Source organism: Parasteatoda tepidariorum, chromosome 7, assembly GCF_043381705.1.
Source record: "Parasteatoda tepidariorum isolate YZ-2023 chromosome 7, CAS_Ptep_4.0, whole genome shotgun sequence".
Classification (NCBI taxonomy): domain Eukaryota; kingdom Metazoa; phylum Arthropoda; class Arachnida; order Araneae; family Theridiidae; genus Parasteatoda; species Parasteatoda tepidariorum.
The window spans coordinates 45,120,490-45,146,708 of NC_092210.1; the positions used below are offsets into that span (position 1 = coordinate 45,120,490).

General features: G+C 31.0%; 1 protein-coding gene across 3 annotated transcripts in view; it reads right to left on the minus strand.

Moving 5' to 3' along the window:
* Nucleotides 1-26,219, minus strand: part of LOC107452290 (calpain C) — a 76,143-nt gene that overhangs the window by 13,401 nt on the left and 36,523 nt on the right. For all 3 annotated transcript variants that reach the window (XM_016068654.3, XM_016068653.3, XM_021147026.3), the window contains exons 3-15: nucleotides 24,699-24,768; nucleotides 22,567-22,843; nucleotides 20,324-20,504; nucleotides 18,286-18,360; nucleotides 17,570-17,661; nucleotides 15,967-16,044; nucleotides 13,093-13,265; nucleotides 12,274-12,392; nucleotides 10,417-10,509; nucleotides 7,430-7,548; nucleotides 7,287-7,332; nucleotides 6,055-6,120; nucleotides 5,925-5,982 (exon numbers count right to left, since the gene is read on the minus strand). In XM_016068654.3, coding sequence (XP_015924140.1) covers nucleotides 5,925-5,982; nucleotides 6,055-6,120; nucleotides 7,287-7,332; nucleotides 7,430-7,548; nucleotides 10,417-10,509; nucleotides 12,274-12,392; nucleotides 13,093-13,265; nucleotides 15,967-16,044; nucleotides 17,570-17,661; nucleotides 18,286-18,360; nucleotides 20,324-20,504; nucleotides 22,567-22,843; nucleotides 24,699-24,768 — 1,447 coding nt within the window. The remainder of the gene's footprint in view (nucleotides 1-5,924; nucleotides 5,983-6,054; nucleotides 6,121-7,286; nucleotides 7,333-7,429; nucleotides 7,549-10,416; nucleotides 10,510-12,273; nucleotides 12,393-13,092; nucleotides 13,266-15,966; nucleotides 16,045-17,569; nucleotides 17,662-18,285; nucleotides 18,361-20,323; nucleotides 20,505-22,566; nucleotides 22,844-24,698; nucleotides 24,769-26,219) is intronic.

Below are 26,219 nucleotides of genomic sequence, written 5' to 3' on the forward strand. Positions count from 1 at the left end.
GAACAATCAAGATAATATGATGAAATAGTCCATGGTTGGATGAGAAAGTAATTTACAGATTGTGATGGCATATCACAAAAATCCAAAGTCTGAATGAGTGATCGCATGCGAGAGTTAAAAGGTGGTATATATGAGGGTCGTGCATCATATAATTCAATAAATAAATTCAATAGCAAGATTCTTAGTGCACACAATGAGGCATCCTACGAAAAAATTAATAACCCACATTACATGAAACTTCCACCTCACATCAAGCAACTAATCTCTCACAGAAATAACATACGTAAACACTGGAGAAGATCTCTTGATCCCCACTTAAAAAACCTTATAAATAACATTAATAAAAATATCAAAAAACTATGCCAAGAGCACAGAAATGAATCTTGGTCAAATAAACTTGAAACTCTGAACACAGAGGACCACTCCCTATACAAACTCACAAAAAATTTTAAAACAGATAAAACTATTAATAAACCAATACATGGAAAAAACGGACTAGTGTTTTCGGCCCTTGAAAAGGCCGAAGCTTCCGCTGACTCCATGGAGGAACAGTTTACTGAAAACACTAACAATATAGATGAGGACTTTGAAGAAATAATATTAAGAGAAAACAGACAATATTTTAATACTACCTCACCAAACGATGGCCTTAGCCATACAAATAGCAATGAAACTTTCATGATTATTAAAAAACTAAAGCAAAACAAAGCACCTGGAGGTGATAAAATCACTAATAAAATGATAAAGGCCATTCCTGATAATTATATAACCGAACTAGTAAATATCTTTAACTACTGTATTTCCAATTGCTACTTTCCAGAGCAATGGAAAGAAGCTACTATTATCTTATTCCCAAAGCCCCTTAAAGACCCAGTAATGCCCCATAACCACAGGCCAATTAGTCTCCGACCAACTATTAGTAAAATTTTTGAGAGAATCATTTACAACAGACTTAAAGACAAACTTAATATTCTGCCAGATGAACAATTTGGGTTCAGAAATGAGCTCAACACCACGAAACAACTAACTCGTATAATTGAATTCATAGGCCAAGGCCTCCACAACAAACAAAAATCAGCTTTCCTCATGTTAGACGTCACAAAAGCCTTTGACAGAGTATGGCACGCTGGCCTGCTTAATAAACACATTAAACTAAATTCTGACCTAATCCTTTTACTTAAATCATACCTACACAATAGATGCTTTAAAATAAGTGCAGGAGTCCCCCAGGGAAGTATCCTTGGACCAATTCTGTATCTTTTCTACACACATGACTTCCCAATTGATAAAACTGATTTTAATAGCCTAACGGCATTCTTTGCGGATGACACGGGCATCATAGTTAAATCGAAATCCATCCCAAACGCAATTAGCAAGCTCCAAGAAAAAATCTATAAATACGAAGAGTGGTGCACTCAATGGAAAATTGAGATTAACGCACAGAAATCAAACCTGCTACTTATTAAAAAACCACGCAACTTGCAAATAAACAAAAAATTAACATTCTTCAATAACGATATCCCCATTGTAAACAAGGCTACCTATTTGGGCCTTACAATTAACAAAGACCTGAATTGGCAGGACCACATCAAAACAGCCGTAGCCAAAGCATTAAACATTTATAATAAATTAAAGCCCTTATTAGGACCTCGTTCCAAACTCTCACTTAAAAATAAAAGATATATCTACATCACCTATATTCGACGTATAGTTACATATGCATCACCCGCATGGTGTAGCATTAACAATGCTCAAATTAAAAAACTTAATACTTTTCAAAACAAAATCCTAAGAAAACTTAGCGGGGTTCCTTTTTATATCCGCAATAATGCTATTCACAATGACTTCAATTTAAAAACTATGACAGAAACCCTTACTCTCCTCAATATAAAATTCTATAATAAAGCTATTAATTGCAATGCTGCGAACTATAACACTATTTTTAACTCCGAAATGTTGATTGAAGATTCTAAAGTTAGACCACTGGCCCACTTCTTTACAAGTGACGCCATACTATCAAGTAAATTTAATTATTCTTAAAGACATTGTAAGTTAATATTAATCGGCCTTTTTAAGGGCCAAAAAACCCTTTAAATCATCTTTCTCAAAAGGCCCTAAAAAGGGCCACAAATCTTCACATTAGTTCCTCAAGCATCCGCTAACTTTGATAGGCGCAACCAGCGCCAAATTACCAACACAACCCACAGGGCACTAGCCCCGCCCACTACGATAGCATATAGTCCAATCATATCAATCCAATAGAATCAAGATCTTAAAAGCTTTCTTGCCCTTCTCTTCTAGCACCCAACTCATGATGCTAATAATTCATGATAGCAACTCATATGGAAAGTAAAAGGCCCCGAAGGCCTTGTTAAATTCGCGACGACGACGACGACGATAATCGTTGTAAACTTAGTGGAATAATCTCACGTCGAAGAGGGTTCGATGAAGATGACAGGACGCGAAAGTAAAATGTCAAAGAGAGCTGCATGCGTCTGAAATTGAGAGAAGGTTGATGACACACAGCATATAAACTCTCAACAGGAGAAGTGCGAAATGCTCCACTGCATATGCGTAACGCCGTATGATGCACCGTATCTAGACGTTTTAAGTTAGATGCAGAAGCCGTTCCATAAACTGTGCATGCATAGTCAATGCGCGACAGTATAAGTGCTTGATAAATTCGCAATAGCGCGGTACGGTCAGCACCCCAAAACGTGTTAGAACCTTTCAATGAGGTGATCCAGGTTCGAATCGAAGCTATGGCTGGTAGATACGAATTCTACACCCGGCTCGCACCGACTTTAGTGATAGTGTATAATTCCCTCAGCGGTAGACTAAACATGGAATAGAATTCCCTTGTCTTCTGGGTTTTGTTCAAAATTAAAAAGCTACAGAGTTGAACATTGATAATTTTTAACTCAAAAATGTCTCCGCTGTTCAACAAGGTTATAAAAAAATTCCAGCTTAAGCAACTTGGGCTGTTAACTATTAAAAGAAGGTAATTATATTTTAGTCATATATGAGTTGCGTACTAATGAAAATTGTAGTAATGTGCTGCGTACTAATAAATACATTATCTCTTAAGACGATCTTTTTAACCAGATGAAACTTAATTTTTCTTTAAATTATTATCATATTGGCAAATTGTAAAAATCTCCTATGAAAATTGGAGGAATATAATGTTAAAGTTAATTTTTTTATTATGTCACTTTATTATTTTTATTTTAATAAAACGCCTTTTTTTGTTTTCTCTGTGTGCTAATTTCTATAAGAAGCTTTAAAATATTTAAGACATATCACTCGTTTCTAAGAGATTTTAAGTATTACGTATTTCACTTAAGTATCGTTTCTCATTTAGATGTTTCCAAGAGTTTCACACTAAAAAAAAGTTTTTGAGAACTATTTCTTTTCTCAGAACTTGCAAAGAAAATATTTTCTGCTCAATTAGAAAAGAATTTGTTGAGCAGTTTATTGATGGGAATTTTCTAAACGCATCAGGAAAAGTGTCTACGAGATGTTTCTGTGACATAATGACATGTTTCTGTTATCATCTATTTACGATATTTATCAATCGAAATAAAATTTTGCACTATTTATATTTCAACACAATTAAAAAAAAAGGATTTGTAAAAGTTTTTACCTTAACTTATGCACAACTTATTTATGATAATAATAGTCTTTATGATGAACCCAAAATATGCAGAAACTGTCAATTACCAAACAAGCTGCCTAGGGCGACCAGCTAGTTCGCTTACACGAACTCACCACTTCACAGTTTCACATTGTTTTCCGCGTTCACGAAGTGGCCGCTTCGCGACTCCACATTGATTCTGCTGCATTAGGGTGTATTTATATTTGCATTGATACTTTGACATGAAGAGAAAGTAGTACTGGTTTTATTTTAAAAGTGTAATTTTTATATAAGTGTTCATTGCTGTGATATTTGCATCAAATGAACACGGTTATAGCGGGAGTATATAATGCAACCTGTTCTCTGCGACCCTCTGAAATAAATTTTCTGCTTAAAAGATCAAAATATTTCTCCATGCACTTTGAATAGAAGTAAACGGTAATATCAAGAAGAATCAACCGATAATAACGTGAAATATTGACGAATGAGAATATCGAAAAATACTGGAAAACGATAATATCGAAAAATACTAACAAATGATAATAATGAAGCTGATGATAATATCGTGATAGGATATGATAATATCGTGCTATAATATGATGATATCGTGATATGATGTGATACAAATGATAATATCGCGAGTAAAACCCTTTTCGTGAAGTTAGAAGAAAACCTTTTATTACACTAGTATTTCACAGTTCAAGGAAATCGGCAACTTACACCGAAGAGCCATTACATTAAGACCACCCTGCCAATAGCATGTAGGACCACCTTTAACCCTCAAAACTGCTATTCTCCGCCGTGGCATTGATTCCACAAGGTGCTGATAGGTAGTCTGAGGTATCTAGTACCAAGCGCTCACCAACTGGTCCTACAATTCCCTCACATTGCACAGGAGGTAGCGTGGCACCACAAATGCTCTATTGGATTAAAGTCAGGTGAATTTGGGGGCCAAGACATGACTTGAAAGTCATTGGAATGTTCCTCGACGATTCGACCCTTATGACATGGTGCACTATCCTGTTGGTAAACACCATCCCCTGCAGGAAAAACTGTTGCCATGAATGAGTGAACCTGGTCTGCAACTATGTTCAAGTAGCTTACACACGTCAGGTATTGTTCTATGAGGATGATGGGTCCTAATGCGCTCCATGAAAACATTGTTCCTGGGCGAGAAACCATGAAAACCTGGGCGCGCCCATTGTTATAGATGGAGGGTGGTCATAATGTAATGGCTCTTCAGTGTAGTTGTTGAGATCTGCTATGCTTAATGCTGTTTCACTTAAGGAAGTAAGCTGTAAAATAAGTGTATTGGTGGATATATCTGTTCCGAAATATTTAGGCCAAAATAAAGAAAATTGATTTTGTATGAATATTCGAAAATAAGCTGTCGGGAAAAAAACACTGTACCACCAATTAACAGCAAAATCTTCTGCTAATAGTAAAATTTTGTTATATTTTGGATTGCTGGCTGATAAAAATAGGAAAAATTAAAATCAAACCATTGTCCAATATACAAAAATATGTAAATAAGTTATATTGAACTATATCGTGAAATATCGATATTTTCTGGTAATATATCGCGATTATAACAATAGCCCAGCACTAGTGCTAACACTAGTAATACATCCCCCGAAAGATGTATAAGTCTCATTTCAACGATAGAAATGCTTGCCGATTGAATTAGACATTTTTAATTTTTGTTTAAAAATTAGTTAAAAATTGTATAATTATTTGACTTTCCTTTTCTCGTGTCTAAAATGAAAACGGAAAGTTCATTGCATTTCTTTTTCTAAATTCGAAGTTAATATGCTGTAGATCCACGGATGTAATAATTGAAACATTTCGAAATAGAGGGAGAAAGTGGGCTTCTCAAATTGTTTTTTAAAAATATTAAAAATCGTCTTAAGAAAAAATAAAATTATTCATTTTGAAGGAAAAGTCTAAGCATGAGATGGTAAAATACTAAACGTTCCACTTAAACCCGATAGGCATCAAAATGCAGGAATATCGAAGGAAAAAAAACAAGCATCTGTACTACACCTGAAAATTATCATAATTTAATATCTAATAAAAAAAAAATCGAGAGTCGAGCTTTGTAATTTACTTTGATTTCTCACTTAGCTTTATGTGGAATGTCGTATTTTTAGTGCCTACGATGTACTAGCAATCCGGTATGCAGATATGTACACCCACATATTCTTTATTTTATTATTTGTATAGATAAATATGGCTCATATAAATAATTATTTAAAAAACAGAATAAAAATAAAAGTTTTAGATTACATACCATTTGGCAAACAAACTTCTAAAACATCCTGAAGCTCGAAAGCATTTGTTGTCTTATGCTGAAAATTGAATTTTATTTCTATCACATCAATTTCATAATTATATAATTTATTAAAAGAAATAAAATTTACCTCATCTGAGAGTTGCAAAAATACTCCTTCGTAGGAATTAATTTTCGTGTCAATCGAGGGGGAGGCCTGAAAGAAAAAATCGTCACACAGCAATAATATAATTTTAAACGATAATAAAGGAATGAGAAAAGTAGTATACCACTATACCAGGGTATTTACAGTGAGTAATTACTGTAAAATATGTGAAGGGTAGAGTATTGCCGATATGGTAAAAATATTATAGTAATTCAGAGGCATATAGTGGTGATCGTCCTTAGTATATGTTTAGAATTTTTAACTTAACAAGTAAAAGAGCGCAATATATGCATATACACTACTCATATTAAGCTTCGCTAATAAATATTTAAAAGAAATAAAATAATAATGTTTACAGACTCATTCATTATTAGCGAGGAGCCGTGATGACTTAGGGGATAGAGCGTTCGCCTTCCAATGAGGTGAACCGGGTTCGAATCGCAGTGATGGCTGTTGGATACGAATAAGTATCCGGCTTGCTACGACCACAGTGCTGACATGAAATATCCTTAGTGGTAGACGGATCATGGGGCAGCGTTTCTTTCCGTCAGGTTAACAGTGGGAAGTTCTCGTTGTCTTTCTCTCCATGTAACGCAAATGCGGGTTAGTTCCATCAAAAAGCCCTCCACGAAGACAAATTTCTCCCAATACTTGATCCAGGAGTTCCCTTGTATTCTGGATTGGGTTCAAAATTACAAGGCTACGGAGTTGAACATTAGTAGTTGTAAAACCAAAAATTAGGTTGGCTGTTCAACGACCGTTATAAAATAAAATAAAATCATTATCGAGATCAGAAAAGATATCGAAGGAACTAAAATCATTATATACCAGTTTAATTTTTTTTATTAGGAAGTACTTTTAACTCTTTTTTAAATAAATTGATTTCCGATGATTTAAAACCACGCTCTTGTCCTTTTGATCTAAATAATGATAAATCAATTTTTTGAGAGAATTCTGCACCTTTTTGCTTACACTAATAGTTTCCTGACTTCCCTTTTACACAAAAATTCTAAGAATTATATATTAAGATAAGTTATGGAGAGACGCCATGTATTGTAGTTTCATAAATAGTTTACTATAACAGGTGTTTTAAAATTAATGCATCTAATAGATCGCTTCTTACAAATAAAAATAGTTTAAAGTAGCACATAAATTTAAGTTTAAAATTAGAAGTTAAAAGTAGTACGAAAGAAATAAGCGTATTGTTAGTCATTTACCTTTACAATAGCTGGCTTTAATACAGCTGGATTACAATCTAGAAGTCTGAAGAAGAAAAAAATATTGCATGAAAGAAAATTATGACAAAAGAAAAGCTATCTCAAATGAAATTATAACTAATAATTCAAAACATAAAATTTACTTAAGTTTCAAAGGTTTATTAGATATAACTCGAATGGTAAAATTAGCTTCTTCTCCTGGATCAAATGTTGTAGGTAGAATGAGGTAGCTTCCTTGCTCAAAATGCACCCTTCCCGATACCTAAAAAGGGAACAAAATACTTATTTTTAATAAATATTTTAAATTTAAAAGCATAATGTTTCTTCGTAATAAAATTAAAGTTCAACATAAGCGTATTTTTTCATGTAGATGAGACAGACATGTACTTGTTTGTTTTTTTCATCAACAGACGAGATTGAGTTCCCGCATTCAAAGAATTTGAACTCTCTAGTGTAACCATCAAGCACTTTAGAGATGAGTTGAAAGATCAAACACTTACATGCAACATAATCTTTACATACAAAACATTTTAGAGATCAGGAATTTCTGTTTTAAAAAATTTCTTTGCTTTTCCTCTTTTTAATTTAACTAATATGGGGTGCAACGTAGATCTATCTTCTTGTTGGTGCACCCCGAGCAACATCCGTTACAGCCAAATCGTTTGCAGCTATCAGCAGTTTCTTTAGCACGGAATGGGATAACTGCAAGTGATGTAGTGTAGGTATCTCGATCCTGATTGGTTATTGAAACGTGGCGTTTGTTTACGTTAGCATCTGTTATATCCATTCTATTTCGAGTTAGCCAAGCCCGACAAGCACAAATTCTCTTAAATGACACATACGATATTAATTTCTTTCAAAACGATATTAATTTCTTTCACAAAGATTTCAATTCTTTCACAAAGATTTCAATTCTTTCACAATATATTTGCACAAATACTTAACACAAAGAAAGGCACAAAGACATGTAGAACATAAACTAATTATGAATCAAAGTTGCCAGGTACACAAAACAAAAATATATCACGGTTATAATAAAATACATATACAAATAATAAATCTAAGTTAAACAAAAGAAGTAGACGAGTAAGAATTATATTTCAACTAATTCGATGTGCGATACGGCTCTGGAATTTAATTAACTTATCGTTTATTAGCATTCTAACTTATGAAGGGAAACTTAGCTATGCTTTGTCCCTTAACACTGAAATTTATAATTTTATCTATATATATAGAATCGTAATGAATATAAATGGAATGAAATGTTATTAAATCAAAAGTTTCACAGGATGTGAAAAATTCCATTTACTTACATTAACGTAATAGACATTAATGTTTTATGCAATAAGGCTGGGATTTGACCCCTTAGTCTTATATAAAACACTAATGCGTTTGTATGTATATAGTTAAAAAACAAATTGAATATGTATATTTTTCGTTAGCAAGAAGGAACTTAAAACTGAAATAATAAGCGAGTAAGCAGTCCTTAACATTGAAAGAAAACAACATCTACTAAAGAATACAATACCAACATCTAATCTAAGAGGAAAATCACTTCTATTAAGACATGCATTTGCATTTACTATAAATGAAGCTTTTTAGTAATGTTTTGCTAATATGGCGTGACTGTTTAATTCATTATTTAATTTCACTTGATTTCTACAAACACATAAATTAACAATTGGATGTGATTTCATCGTAGCAATGCCGGGAGCATCGTAGCATCGTTTCCTGCAAGTGATTTCATCGTAGGTAAATAGAGGCATTTGTCGATTCAAAAGCAAATAGGGTTCGAAAAACACGCTTGACGTCACTTACAGGTATCCAATTAAGTCGCATTTAAATCACATGACTAGGCACAATCACTTCACTTCTTCTCGAGTTGGTAGCACTCAATTGTGTTTGTAATTTTTCAGAATAGTCCACATTAATTCTATTCATGTTGAATGTCGTTGCTTAAATTATTATCACATTTTAATCATTATTTTTAATACCTTTATATCATTATTTCAACTTTTTATTCGGTTTAAGAGAAATGTTAGTACTATTCTATTTTTTGGGGCCGTTAAAAAATAATAGCTAAATTATTCAAGTCATTAATTTATATGATAATAGTTACAAGGGGAATTGATGTAGGAAGTACCTAACTTTATGTGAAATTCTAATATAGATTTTGTGGTAATATGTTACTTTTACGGTCCGATGAAACGTAATAGTACTGAAATGTATATAAATTAAATGTTTCACATTTTATGTTTGTTTCCTCCCAGGTAGAAGCGTGAGATTGATTTTAACGTCAGCAACAACCATTATCACAAAGCCCAACAGGGTTTATAAATGATTACCAAATAAAGCATGCAAGTTTGGAACAATGTTTAATTTAACTATGCTGGTTCATGCACTATGAGGTTTACATTAAGCTTGCAAAAACAACCCTTTTAAATCAAGATTATATCTGCATTTACGAAACAAGGCTAGAAAAAGTTTCTGGAATCGTGGATGAATTATCATTCGCAAATCAAGAGTAAAAAGCATTCTCAAACCGATGATAAATTCACCTTCTATAGGTTTATTTTATACTTTATAACCAACATTGAAACAAAGTTTATTTGCACTGGCTTTTGAATATATTTTTAACACTTCAAAAGTAGGTTGGCTGATCATTAAGTTTTCAACACAAATGATGCATTTGAAAGCCTGGACAAAGCTTGAATCAAAAAAAAAAAAGACAAAAACAAAGTTTACAGTAAAAGGTAAAACATGAGATTATGAGGTCTTTTTCTTTCTGTAAAGTTATTTGCATGATTTTCAATCTTTAAGGAAACAAGCTTGACATACTATTATTTCTACTAGGTTTAAAAAAGGAACTTTTTATGACAACTAAATGAAAATGAAAATACAACGTTTGCCGTAAGGTTGCCTTCTCTCTGGGATATTATTAGATCTTTATTTTAAAAAGAGTACCAAGCAAAACTGAAATATAATTTTAAGCGAGCAAAACAATCCTTAAGGAACGGAGATAATAATAAATAATTTACATGCAGATCAAATGGTGAATAGTCTATTCAAGTGTTTTTATTGTTTATAAAGTTCTTTATGTGTCATAGTTTTAAAGTAAAGTTGAACTCACCTGTCGGCTATTACTATATGCAGAACTATAAATGGATTTAGTCTTCTTGAAGAACGTTTTTTCCATTATTTCTGTTGACAAGCTTTTACTCATCTGCATGAATAAATAAAAGAACACTGAATCAAACTTTGGATGACACTTCAATTATTCATTCATATTGAGTGTTCCTTATTATCTGCCTTTTATCTATATTTTTTAAACTCCTGCCAAAAATGTTGTAAAAAAAGTCGGCTATTTAGAAGCTTTAAACTATATTTAAGTGAAGAGAACTTCTATTTATACTGGGTGTCCCATGCTAACCACCATTAATATATATTTTTAAAACTTTTATTAAATAATAAATGAGGGGATGGAGAGCTTACCTCTCAATGAGATGACACGGGTTCAAATCCCAGCAATGGCTGGTAACATGAATTCTACACCTGATTCATACCGTTTATGGTTTAATTGAAAATTACAAGGCTAAGGAGCTACATAAACTTAGAATTGAATCGGCTGTTCAATGCCGGTTATGAAACATAAAATTTATTTCATGTGGAACTATTTTTATGTGTTTTAATGTTTAATTATTTTTTATTCGTTATTCCATGTAAAATCAAGGATCAAGAATTAATATTTCTGAAGTTATATAAAACCATGTATTTATTTCTTAGATACGCTTTTGAGAAGTTTTTCTGTAAGATTAGATAATTTAAAACGATAGTTTAAATGGAAAAAAAATATGTTGTGTTCTTATGAGCAAAATTAAAGGTTTCAAAGGGGTCATAAAAAATTGCAAATTAATCTTAACTGATTTTAGTAATAACTATTAAAGGTATTGTGGTCTTAATAAGTAGTTTAATATGGTTTTCATGGCTATGAAGTGTTGTTTTAGTAAGTAACAAATACACTAATATAAGTTTTTAACGTAGGTACTGTAGTAATAGATTTTGTCAAGTTTCAGAAGGGATTATAGTTGCAGAGAAAATTGCTTGATTTTGGAAAATTTTGACTATCAAGCAGATATTTAGCAATAGCTGCATGCTAAATTATACTAAATGATCTTTATTTTGATGGGAACGCGTTTTGCTGAATCTAACAACGTAAAGACAGGAGAAGTGCAGCGTATACTAATACATAAAAGCGATTTCGGAATTATGTTAGCTTTGTTAATTGTATTAAAGTTATTTAGATTTTCAGAATCGGTAGAAGGCTCAATCATAAACAAAATAAACTCGTAATTTTAGAAATTTTTCTAATACAAATTGTGTGACGTAACCCCAACGTAATTTTATCTCTGCATATATGACACAATCGATTTGACATAAACGTGCAATGAAATCGAACCCTGTGCCTTCCTAGCAGAGAAGTAACGCCGTTCTGCCAAACTCTCTGTAGCGTAAAGGTAAAGGGTTTGAATCCCACACTACCAATGGATGTATCTTTGTGTTGATCTTCTCTAACTTGGGCTGTGTACTCCTTAACTTGACTAGGGTTAATACGTTGTTCTTTGCACTGAGCTCACAATCCTGACTGAAAATAAACTTGAACCTGCTTTTATTCAAAACAGAACTGTAAGCTAGCAAATACCACTCATATTGTCTTTTAAATCAGAAATCGTGGTTTAACAGAATAGTTTTTTTACAATGAGTTATAGTAAACTGCAGATGAAAAAAAAATTCTTAGACCTACTCCTCCAAACATAATAATTGAAATTTTTAAATTATTTTTCAAATCATTGATTAACACTTTTCTTTTCATTATTGTGAATTAAGTCATAATACGGTAATTTTTTCGTTTATAGGGTGGTGTTACATTTTAGGATATACACTAGATGATGTAAATTTTGAAATTTTCCTGACTTCTAATTCAACTTACTGGGAAAACTGCGAAACCTATTACTTTTGGCTCCAGAATGCTATGCTGACTTAAAGAAATTAAAACCTCTTCAGCTTCCGGAAGAACTATTTGGAATTGAGGATTGATGTGAAACGAATCTGAAGACAAAAAAAAGATAGTAAATTCTATTACAATTTTTTCTAAAAATAACATCGTATAATAACATACATTACATATTAATATCATGTATTAAAAATATCATGTATTAAAAATATCATGTATTAAAAACATCATCTATTAATAATACCTAGTTTTACACACATATTTTATAATATTTTAATTATATATACTGTAAAAAATTCCAGATCAACTTAGAATATAAAGTATCGGCTCATTGGGTGCATCATGCTTAAAACCCATTAAACCACAAAATCTATTTTTACCGTAAATATTATACCGAAATTTTTACAGTAACATTTATTTTATTAGAGTGGAGTTGTGAATTTACCGTAATTATTACTGTTAAAATTATGGTATATCAGATTTTTTGTTTCATAACTTGTTCCGGTAAAAATAGATTTTACCGTAATTTGATCCGGAACTTTTTACAGTATAAGTAGAAACATTTTCGGTTATTCCAGAGAAAATTCCACCAAACACTTATTTAATTAGCATTTGTTTCTTGCTTTAATGACGATTACGCTTTAAGACTCCTTACACACATGACCAAACCATAAGACAAAATGGCTATCACATAACACTAGAAAATACTCATAAATCGAATTAAATTATTTATCATGTTTGTGTTGCTTTGTAACCTTATCATAAAATTAAGAAAGTTTTAAAAAAATGCTTTACCTAGATTATTCCGGCATCCCCCGGCACTCACACCCCTCTGCCACTGTCCATGCCACACTTTCATTTGCCAAGAGATTTTGGACCTCAATGTTGGTTCATCTTTGCTAGTTTCTGCGTCCAGGTGAACTGCTTCCACGCAGGTAAACGTCTTCACAAAATCTTGATAAGTCATCCTGTTGTGAAAAAGTTGACGATGAATTATAGGTTTCGATATCTAATCAAATCAATGCCAATTTCAAACTAAATGCATTGAAATATGCTATATTTAAAAGAGGAAAACTATCACTGAAAGGGACGGAAGTATTGTCTTTTCGGTGCATTTGATGTCAAAATTTTATTTTTAATCAATAATGTAGTCACCCTTGTTAGCAGCAACCTTTCAATGCCGGATTGGAAATGGGTAAAAAAAAAAATGAATTGGTTTTTAAGCCTAACGAATATTTAATGCACCGATACGACATTACTTTCCCCCCCCCCCTGATATTTGACAGAACATAAATTCTCTTCTTACAAACGAAATAAGTATACAGTAATAAAAAGCTCACATGCACTGTACTTAGTGTATTTTTTTTTTAATTTTAATGTAAAAAAAATCATAGGTCCTGCTGAGAAAGTAGTACCATAAATTTTTGACAGTACGTATCCCATAGTGGTGTTTTTATTAAAAGGAAAGTGTATATATCGTGAGTAGATTCTGTAGATAAGACTAGAATTAAGCTCTGTTGAAATTTTTGTTCTTTTAAAAGTTCTTTTTGATTTTTTGAAAGACTTGATCTTGTTTGGTTCATGTTCATAGTTATATAATTATCTACGAGGCGCGTTTTTTTAAGTAAGGACTGTTTTGTTGTGTATGCTGATAGGTGGAGCGAACGTCGCAATGAGTGCTCGCGTCGCAATGAGTGTCCCGGGAACAACTGTGCTGTGTTGCAGCTGTGAAGGTAGCCTGTACGGTCAGTTCCGTGCCTTTAAAATGTTTAAGAGTATTGAATCGTGCAAGGCACGATCAGTGATGCATTTTTTTTTCTTTTTTTTTTCTTTTTTTCGTAGGCAAAAAAAAAACCTGTCTGATGCAAACATCGGCAAATTTGTGAAGTTCACGGAGCTACTGCCATGCTGACAGGGAATTTCGCTACTCCATGACAATGACTCTCCTGCAGCTCAGATCAGAACTTTATTGGACTCTTTTGGCTAGGAAGTTTTGAACCCTCCCCCAGTTAGCCCAGACCTTACTCCGAGTTTTCATCTTTTCCCATATTTCAAATACCATTTCGGCGTCAATCACTGCAACGATAACGAATACCTGAAACTTGGTTATCAGAGCAGGCAGCAAGTTTTTATGAAGAGGGTATTCTAAATCTAGTTGTTAGGCATTATAATTGTTTAAACAAACTTGGCAATTATGTTGACACCAAAAACAACTTATGTAGAATCTGAAAATAATCTTATTCTTTAAAATTTTATTTCACTTGGTTTTTATTTTCGAACTGCCCTTATTTAAAAAACACTCTTCGTATATGTAAAGGATATCCCAAAATTTACGCAATAATTGAATTAAATATGAAATAAATTATTTTAAAGTTGACAACGAAAAAAAAAAAGAAAACAGTATTACAGCTGACAGTTTAGAATCAGTAAAAATTAAACATAACACAAGAGATTTCATCGTTAAACGGTATTTCAATAAATCTAATTAGAACAAAAGACATTTCTTGGGTGAGTTACACCCATTTCGGAGATCAGAAGTGGCCTTCTAAATCATGAGATTCAACACCATTGGTTTTCATTCTGTGGTGTAATTGGAAATAAAAAGTCTATGTCAACAAGCCCACATCAACACATGCATTGACATCGCTGCATTAACGAAATTTAGCCACATATATGTAATATGATCAAAACAAATTTTGAAATAATCTTTCTCAATATTAGAACATTATTTATATTATTTAATTAATTTTCTGATCATTTTAAAGAAGTTTTCCAGTTCACTTTTTTAAAAAAGGTAAGAGAATTTACCTTTACGTAATAAACCCCTTTTAACAGTTTGAGCAGAGTTTCTGCTATTGAATTTACAGCCATTTAGATTCTATGGGTATGACTCGCTCGATATCATAGCTGGTACAGTTTGTAATTGTTGGAGCAGTTTCTGCTATCGAATTTACATACATTGAGCTTGTTTCTTCTTATAGTGAAGTATAGAAAATATCTCCAATGATATTCTCTTTATAAAAAGTAAGCTTCTAAAATTTTGCAGAATTTACAAACCATTGCTGTACAGCAATTTCTGACCCGTATAACATCCTCGGGTACATAATTTCATTAAAAAATAGTATTTTAAAATGAAAAAACAAAACATATTTTTTAAATAAATGGAACGTTTTGATTGTCTTTATCATGCTTTTTCTTTTAAACAAAATGAGCTAAGTAAAGAACTTTTTTGTTAGTAACAAATCATTACACTGCAAAAGTTAAGAGTTTTACACAATGTGGAAGCAAACATCAATGTATATTTAACTGGAAATATGTCATACTTTAACAGTAATGATAACAGAGACTATTATGTTAAAGTACTGAAATTTAATAAACATGACCTATAATTAAACATAATGATTTTTAGTTCTTTAACATCAAGTAATGTTTCACAATTTAGCGTAATAAATCAATAATACATTAACATTAGAGGACAAAACTTTAAAGCTGAGTTATCAATAGTTATTTAAATAGAATAGTACCCACGTATTTCAAATCAGATAAAAACGTCTCTTAAATAATAACTGAATCGTTACTTTTAAGTTTTTTTGGGGAAATAAATTAAGAACTTATAAAGGACAAATCTTATAATAGATATTTGCACAGAAAAAAAAACATTTTACTTACCAAAATTCACCCTCATTTGAATTCTTGTGGTTTAATCTTTCATTGTCTTCCGGAAGAATTTTTTCCCATTCTAATGAACTATAAAAGACATAAGCAATATTTTTTTACATAGATTATATTTCTAATTCAATGAACTGTCAATGTGATTTCTCCATTGTGCAAAAGGCCCTAATATACACATCAGGTTATTTTATCGTAATTAAAAATTTCCATCAGATATTTAACAGATAAAATGGCTTTTATGACTTATCTTACATGAATCAGTATCATAATACAGTTATAATATAACTTAAATAATAAACTTCTAATAATGGTTCATATGGTATAAGAGTCCTACGCAATAGTCTGATGTTGCATTATCATATAATAAGAATTTGTTTTACAACACCCTCTTTCCAGATATTTATGTATCATGGAAATGGGAAATAAATTTTGCTTTTAAAACAAATATTCATTGTTAATGTAAGTAGTTTCGATTGCTTTTTTATTATTTATTTAAAAAGGCTTCTAGTACATATCCTTGAAAGTCAAATTTTGTCATTTAATAAACCAAAACGTATGCATATTTTATGCTAAATTTCTGGAAATTAAATTAGTTATTATGTCTTTAGGTTTGAAGAGAATGCTATTTATATACAGCTGTTATTCTAAAACATCGAATTTTGTTTTTACTTGTAAAAATGCGAAACGTCACGGAGAAGCCTCCATTCCTTGTTACATCAGTATAGCTAACAACACGAGTCTAAAGAGAATGAGAAAATGGACGAATCGGTAAATCGATGAAAAGCCAATCACTAAATCAGGGTGCGTAGCCAAATTATTCAACAAAAAATAAGCACCTTTTAAGCACTTTTCAAGCACTCAAAAAATATTTTTAAGCGCTTTAAAAAAATATCATAATTAGGCAGGGTAGGAAAGTTTTTGACAATTGACTGTTTTATCTTGTATTAACTGTCATGTCAAACAAAAAAAAAACCTTTTGGCATTGTTTTTGACAATTGTCAAAAATCATGAAATTTTTTAATCGTGTGAAACGAATGGCGTTTTCATACGCTATGGATTGACAATGTGCCGAAATAGATTGTGGTTGAATTAATTGTGAAATTGTTGAATAGAACAATGTGAACTCTGCTTTTTGCATAATTTGAAGCGAAAATCAACATAGTAAAGGAAAAATTCCATTTTGAGAAAGGGAAAATTAGGTACTTTTTAAAAACACTCAATGAAAAAAACACCTTTAAGGGCTTTTAAAAACGAAAATAAGCACCTTTGAGCACTTTTTAAAAACGCTACGCACCCTGTAAATAAATGAATGAGCAAAAGGAAGAATCAATAGTTAATATGGGATTCAATGAAATAGCGATTAACTAAATGGGTTATTCAATGAGTCCATCGATCAGTGAACGAATAAATTAAATGATTTATCAGTCTGTTATGGCTTATTCCGTATTTCGCAGCTTCATAGATTCGTTTTAAACATTAGTTTCATGCTTTTGAAAATAAAATTATCAAAAAATTAGACATCAATATGAATTTAACTTAAAATAATATGAATCTTGCCAGGATTTAGATTATTTCAAATGAAAAAAAAAAACTTCCTCACTCTTTTGACCAAGATCCCATGTATTCTGATAATGTTGGAAGAGGGTTTCTTAGTTTAACCAGCTGGGTTTGATCACCATTCAAAGTTTCAACCTGTTTTAAAAGATAACAATAAAAGAATTATTCTGGAAAATTGTTTTTCATTTTCTTAGCATTTATTTTAAGTTCGAAACATGTATCATTATTTTTTATTTTTGTTTAGTAACTTGAAATAGTAACTTTTGTTTAACTTGAAAAAAAAAATTAACTTTAGACATACGTACTAAAAAGTAAGTTTTATGGTTAGATTGGCTAAGTAATAAGTGTTAATCAATCAATCAGTAAACTTAAAATAATCACAATAATAATCATAATAATCGCAATATAATCATTGAATAAGCTAACAATTTTTTAACAATTAGGATTTGATAAATTTCTGAAATACAGGGAATAACGTTGGAATGAATAAATTCCTTTAAGTGAATTACAATTTTCTCAAATTAAAAACGTTTTCACACAATTATGAAATCAGTTTCCCTAAATAAAATTTTAATGAAAAACTAAAAATGTCATTTAATTAATTTAATAACTATCAAAAATTATTTTTTTGCAAAATTTAAAATATTTGTATGCATAAAAATTAAAATATATCGTTCATGAATACAAAAATATATCATGATAATTTTTATCATGCAAATTTCAATTGTTTGGAAATATTAAATCAAAGCATATATTTACCTTGTCAATGCCCAAAACTCTATAGTTAGTTCCTAGTAATATGCCATTAGCAAGTTTCTCCGGTTGATTTCTGGACTGTAAAAAGGGTCATTATACCATTTTTATATACAAAATATCTGACTATCGAAGTAATCAAACTAAATTGTGGAAACAATTTAAGTATTAACTAAAAAAAGCAATTAGATAATTTTATTGCCTCTATAGATAGAGGAAGGAAAGAAACAGTATGTCTATTCTAAAAGCTGTAAAAATTTTATGTAGTTATTTTGGAATTTAGTTAAAAAAGTTATCAACAGATGGCACTGTGCGCTGTACAGAGTTCTTGAAGGGAATACATATGTCGTAGGATTATTATCTAACCTTTAATATTTTAGGACCAAAAACACACGTTGCTTAATAGAATAGTTTTAACCTTCTTCCGACAAACTTTTTTTCACATTTTAACACTATAAGTAATAACTGGTCTTCTATTGTTTGAAGCACCATCTGTTAGCAACTTTTATAACTAAGTTCCAAAATTTCTGTGCGAAATTTTTACAGCTTTCACAATAAGCATACCGTTTATTTCATTCTTTTATCACCTTTTCTTTACGAGATTTATGTATGTGCGGAGGTTACTTATCGCGCCGGAAGTAAACTACATCGAGATTTTCGAAGACCATCAATTCTGTGCGAAAAATTACTAATTTTTTAAAAACTATTTGCGAACTATATACTCATGCTCTGTGATCCGTTAATCACTTGAATGTTAATCTCGATAAATAATAAATAAATCCCATGAATACGAATCGCGTAGTTAAATTTGTAAATAGTGCTGCGCGAGCCAGAATTGCGATGCGTGATTCGTAAAAGGCTGGATTATGCTAGTGTAGTTGTGTGCAAAAACGAATCACGTAAGCGTAAAGAATTCGTAAATTATTTATGCATTGCAAAAATTGCTAATTTAAATGCTAATGCATGATGCGATATAACGTTGGAAATGTTATTACAATAGTTATTTTGTAATGTTACTCTCCACTACTTCTCTACTATTGTAATTACGATACAATTTTGCTATAGTAGCTCTGTACTACAGTTACATATATATGCTTATATGAGTCGCTCAGAAGCCAATGCGGTTAAGTCCAAAACACAAAAATTGAGAAAATTAATGCTTTTTGATGCATTAGTTTTCAAAATTCTTGGTTTAATAATTTAATTAGAAAAGTGTATAAAGTCTTTTTCGAGGTGTAAACTCTGCAAAAAAACAAGATATGTACAGGATGTCTAAATAAAAACGTAAGTATTTATTGAAATAATGAAAGCATCTTAAAAATTTTAGGACTTATACCTTTTGGCTGCTGAAAAAGATAAGAAATTTATGTAAAAAAATATTGATAAAAAGTGGACTTATTCACAATGGCTTCTGAAATTATTGTACAAAATATTCAGAAGCTATTAAAAAAAGGGCTGTCTAACCTAGAAAAAAGTAACCAACGAGTAAATCCTTTAATAACTAAGAAGATTATTTATTTCATCAAAATTTTCAAAAATCAGAAAATATCAAAAAATGGACTTAACCGCATTGGCTTCTGAGCGGCTCATATACAAAGTGCACTTAGTACCTTCGATTATCTATTGATATTACATTTTTAAAATATACCTGATGGTCAAATAATTGGTGTTTTAAAGAAATTTATTTTTAAAAAATGGAAACTAGAAATGACCCATAATCTGCAGCATTTGGATTTAAAACAATTTAATGCGAACCCGAAAAAATTGTGTTAACTCAATATTATGCTTGCTCAAAAAACAGAACAAAAAAAGTGGGATTATAATTAAATACCACAACAAATTTACATGAATTCATTATCATATCAGACATAAAGTATCCTTTTATCCAAGCAAACTTTAAATCTTAATTGTGTGATATTACAGTAAACTCACATTTTTTTCACTAGTAACAATTCATCACCAATTGCATTATTTCCAATAAAAAATTTTTGATTAAAAAAACAAAGTATATTTCATTAATGATTTTAATGAGGAATGAGTTTACTTTTATCTGCTGCTGTACAATGCTGGTGGTGACTGTAGTAGTTTTGAGAAGTCTCCCTAGTACTTTAAGACAGGATGTAGGATCTTGGCGAATGTTAAAATTTTCAATTATTCCACCCATCAAGTCAGCTAAACCATCCTGAGAGCAAGCATATTTAAGAGCTTCATAAGATCCATGCAATCTACAGTTAACAAATACATATTTTTTTAAGAAAAATTATATACAGACACTTGTTTTGCATCATTTGATGTCAGTTGTAAGCTTGCCTACATTTTGTGAACAGGGTAAGTTTAAAAAATACATCTCTTAAAATACTCGTTAACCAATTAGTGCTCCCTTTTTAAAGAGGATTCTTAAAATGCATCATAAGTTCACAAGAATTATTTTATTCAACTTAAATCTGAAATAGAGCGGGGATAGCCTGGACGGTAGGGCGCTGGGCCCATGTCCGAGAGATCGTGGGTTCGAACCCCGCCGGCCGAAGACTCCCTGTGTAATTGGTGACTGATGCACGTTAAAATTCGGTCGAGTCGCAAAGTCCTCCATGTTCCCATAACAAATCAATACCTCTGGGGGTACTGGATTGAAGATCGATCGTTCTCCGATTCAGGTGAAAATTACGATCTGTGGATGTATTCGACTGACTACTATTCGACCGACTACTATTCGACTGACTACTATTCGACCGACTACTATTCGACTGACTACTATTCGACCAATTTGTATTTTACTTTATAAAAATGCATTCTTTAAAATGATGCAAAAAATTTTATACCTATTCAAAATTGTTTTGACCATTCTTAAATAAAATAATAAATATTTTCCAAAAGTTATTTTTTGCATGAAATTATGTTTGGATAAACGAATTTTATAATTGTGTGCAAAAAAAATTTCAATTCGCTTACAAAGTTCTCGAGATATAGTGCTACACGTAATAAATAAAATTAACATTGGTCCAAACTTTGGAGTGCTCTCCTAACCAAACTATTGAGACCATATTTCCCATATTGCGGCTACCCCCTATATATTTGAGGTCAGAACACCGAATTCATTGAAAAAAAGGTATGCTTATTCAGAGAAAGTATGGCTTTGTGTCTGATTTCGTAGCTTAAAATATCGTCTGCGCTTATTAATTAACATATTGGAAGTCACCCCCTCGAGATAATAAAATTGAGCCCTAGAATGTAAAGATTAATCATTAGATCAAAAGTTATTCAGAGTGGTCCGTTTTTTCTTCTTCTTGTACACTATTTATAAATTTGTCAATTGTATTAAATAACTTTCTAACATTTTATTCCGATCCGCTTCGGCTTGTTAATCCTTGTTCAAATTCATAATTATATTCTCTCTGTGTTGCGTTTATGATTGATTAACAAATTAATTTTGTCTTAAGAAATACTGTATGCATGCATCCTAAACTAATGATTCTTGCTTTATATCGTATGTTAACAATAACTTTACCCACTCTTATGCATGTCACATCTTATAGTAATAATAACTTTTTGCGTTCCTGAATTTTTAAAAAAAATGGTGGCGAATACTTTACACCAAATAGTGTAAAAGAAAATTTTCGATGCAGTAAAATCCATAAGAGTTATGCATGGAGTTTAACTTTGCCACCATATATGGTGTTGAGATACTCTAAAAAATTTTACAGAGTTTAGGTAAGAAAAATCTAAGAATTTTCAAGAATAAAATAGTTTATCTTTCTTTTTTATTTAAAAATGAACATCCATTGTCATTTTAGGTAAATATTAAAATTTCTAATGAAAAAATTAGTTGACATGCAAAACTGATTTCTTTAGTTTTCTCATCACAAGACAGATCTTGAACATGACTGAGGGGGAGGCATCCTCAGGGGGAGCTTGAAGCCCACCCAGCTTCAAATATATAGGTACCAGCTTATCTGGTAAGTAAAGGCAGCCTGTGCCCAGTCATGCCGTTACCACAATCATACAGTTGGTCACGAAATTGTTTAGCTTTAACTTCCATAACACCCCTTCCCAGCAACGGGACATTGTGGGAATGCCTTACTTTATTGTAACATTATTGTATTCAAAGCAATAAACTATTTAAGACGAAAACATTTTCTCTTTCCATAACTATTGCAGAAATAGATCAAGTTCTAAACATAATAACACCTCATTTTCGTACGCCACTGATTAAGTGATAAGTTATTGTCTAGTAAAAAATTAATAGCGTTTTCCTAACCGGTGAGAAAATCTATTACAGTAAATACTCACTTAGCGTATGCTTTCTCAAGCAAAGCAGCCCAGAACTGGTTAGAGTGCTGTGAATGGACAAACACTAGTTTTCCGTTCACTGTCGGTAGCCTGTCATCCACAAGGACTTCTTGCCATTCTCCGCACCACCACAATCGAAATCGAAACACTCCCACATAGTCTGAGTCCAGAGAATTGTCTGTTTCTGAACTGAATATTTGATCAGCTGGAACCACTCTGTAAAACAATCCTTTCGTGGTGCTAAGGCATCCCAGCGCAGACACAAACCAATGGTCTCCTATTAAAAATTAACACTTAATAACAACACAAACTATTGAAATGTAGCATTAGAATATGAAATCTGTAGAATATGTGTTTTATTAGAATGTGAAATTTATGTCTAAAAGAGTCTCCTGGTAAAGATTAATTTAAGACTTAAAAACAACACAAACTGTTGAAATGTAGCATTAGAATATGAAATCTGCAGAATATGTGTTTTATTAGAATGTGAAATTTGTGTCTAAAAGATTCTCCTGGTAAAGATTAATTTAAGACTTAATAACAACACAAACTATTGAAATGTAGCATTAGAATATGAAATCTGTAGAATATGTGTTTTATTAGAATGTGAAATTTATGTCTAAAAGAGTCTCCTGGTAAAGATTAATTTAAGACTTAATAACAACATAAACTGTTGAAATGTAGCATTAGAATATGTAAAATATGAAATATGTAGAATGCGTGTTACATTAGAATGTGAAATTTATGTCGAAAAGAGTCTCCAGGTAAAGATTAATTTTAGACTTAATAGCAGCACAAACTATTGAAATGCAGCATTAGAATATGTTACTGGAAAAGAGCAACTAAGATTAAATATTTGATTAATCCGTACTTGAGGTTAAGTTAATAAACTCGTTTGGCTAAACAATTTATTTAAATTTAAAATTACACAATTTTTCAGGAAGAGTTAAATCAGCGTTTCTGTAAAATAAATAAATGATTCTACAATCTGTGAGAAGTAGAGAAATAAAATGTCACATTCAATTTATTTTGTTACAAGGTATTTGTGCACGCAAACTTCACCGTGATTTTAATTTTTTTAAGAAGACACTTTGAGTATTTTTTTCTAAGGAACTCAACAATTAAAATCTGGAATAAAGAATTGTATGATAGTACATTATGTGGTTCGCATTTGAAACCTCCAGTTTGACTTATATTTATATTTAGTCTAAAATTGTGACCATGAATGTTAGTTATTATAGAGAATGGTGGCTTTATCATTAATAATAGGATGCATAGTCGTGTGAAATTGGAATTTATTGACATTAGAGCATTACATTTAACATCAATTTAAACTTAAAAATCATATATGTTTTATTTGCAAGCTATCAATTACCATTGCCTATTTAATTTGCATCACTTTATTTTTAGAGTAATAATTGTAACTTTTGAAGAACAATTATTCTTTAACAGAGTTCTCACTCAATTTCAGGAAAAAATTCCCTTACTTTTCCAGGTAGTATATCTTGTAAACTGCAATTGAAATTCATGCCATATTTTATCTATACCATGCAGTTTTTATCAGAAAACTTTAATTTTTCGATTGAAATGCCAAATATTAGATTTTGTGAATAAAATCATACAATGGAAAGAGAATGGAAGCAAAAAAGTGGAATTTAGTAAAATACTTGTAATAGATGTTAGAATTATTAAACTTAAATCTCAATAACTGATTACTGTTACTGATAATTCTAAGACCGGTTATTTTCCAGGTATAATATAGGAATTTCCCAGGTTTTTCTTGTAAAAAAAATTGCCACTTTTCCTGACTATTCTCTGTTCCTTAGAGTTAAAATTTCCTGATAATTCCAGGTTTTCCCCGTTCTTCCTGACCCGTGGGAGCCCTGTTTAATTTAATATAACATTTTTTAAAAATGTAAACAATGATATTATATGACAGACACAAGCCATTTCGAAAAGCAATGTTAAAATGATTAGTATATTTTTTATCTATAAACAAACGCTATTTGACACGAAAAATCTTGAAAAGGGGCATATTAAAATAGAAAAAAAATAGACAAACCATTGTACTAATTAGTAAAATAAATAACTTAATATTATTTATAGTAAGGAAAAAGAGAAAAAGAAATTACCAAGTTTTCCAGGAGTTATGTCATACTGTAGTGTACCATCTTGTATGAATACAGGATCCAAACACAGTTCCTAAAAAAGAAATTAATGTATTACTTTTTTGTAAACTTAAATGTTTATTTCAGCATGTATATCAAAATATGTGTTACTTTCTCCTAAATTTCTTCTGATTGTAACTATGTGCAGGTATAATAATCTTCTCTATTCAGAAATGTAGTAATTTTTAAAAAGTGACACTGAAACGGATTTGTAAAACGGAAAACAGAAGAACTCTCCAACAAAATAAACTACGAAACGAAATCGCACTAACGTTGCTCACAATAATTGAATTACAAGGCAAGACTATTTCGATACTTCATCCTACAAGATGATTCATAAAGAAATATACAGTTTCGATGCCCTATAAATCAAGAACAATATAAAATATTATATGTTACCTGCAGCAGAATTCTATGAAGATCCTTTTAAGTATTGTTAAAGATAGTCACAAATGGAACATTTGTGACCCCTTAATTATACGACACTCATCGAATCCTTAATCACTTTCTGCCCAAACGTGTTTGAAAAGGACGATTTTGCTGATTTTTCTCATTTCAGAAATTGTTTTTGTCAAAAAAGTTGCATTTTAAAATATTCTAACGACTATTACTGACTTAACACAACATTTAAATGTCACCAAACCAATTTTTTCAAATGACTAATTTTTGTAACACTTTATTTGACTATGTTTAATGTATTTAATACCATAAATGACCAAATAAAAAAAAAGAATTAGTGTTTAGTATAGAAAGGTTTAATCTGCATGCCTGAAATTCATATTTTCAAAGCTCTTTGACACATTGAAATTAACACATCACACCATTTTTCATACTTAATATCTCAATTATAAGAATTGGAACAAGAGCTCAGAATAGGTATCTATGAAAATGAAGTTCTAATTTATTCCAGATTTGTCTATCAATAAACTTGTTAACCGCTGCCTTTTACTTCATCTCTTCTGTAATCTACATACAGTTTATTTATTTGCACACAAAAAAATTAGTTTCGTTTAGCATTCAATGAGATTTTAGAACATTAAATAGGTAAAAAAAAATAATATTTACATTAATTCGATACTAACAATAACTCTCTCCATTATGTTTCTCTGTCCTGAATAAATATATAATAGAGTATTCCTACTTAAGAAAACTGTTCATTAGAAATCAATGCAAGTAGGTCTTCGAAGTATGCCCAGAAGGTACTGGAAATCAGCATTTTACGAACAGTGAGAATGATGGATCGTTTTGTCTGGGTCAAACCCGCAAGACTATTTGAATAGAATGACTCATAACATTATTTAAAAAAGGATGTTGTAAAGATTTTACAGAGGTGTAGTTTAAAATTCTTGAACAATGAACAATTACTTACTATAAGGAAAGGATAGATATTCCTAACATATTCCTTTAAAATGAAATTTCAACTTAATTTATAATATATATATATATATATATATATATATATATATATGTATATATATATATTTA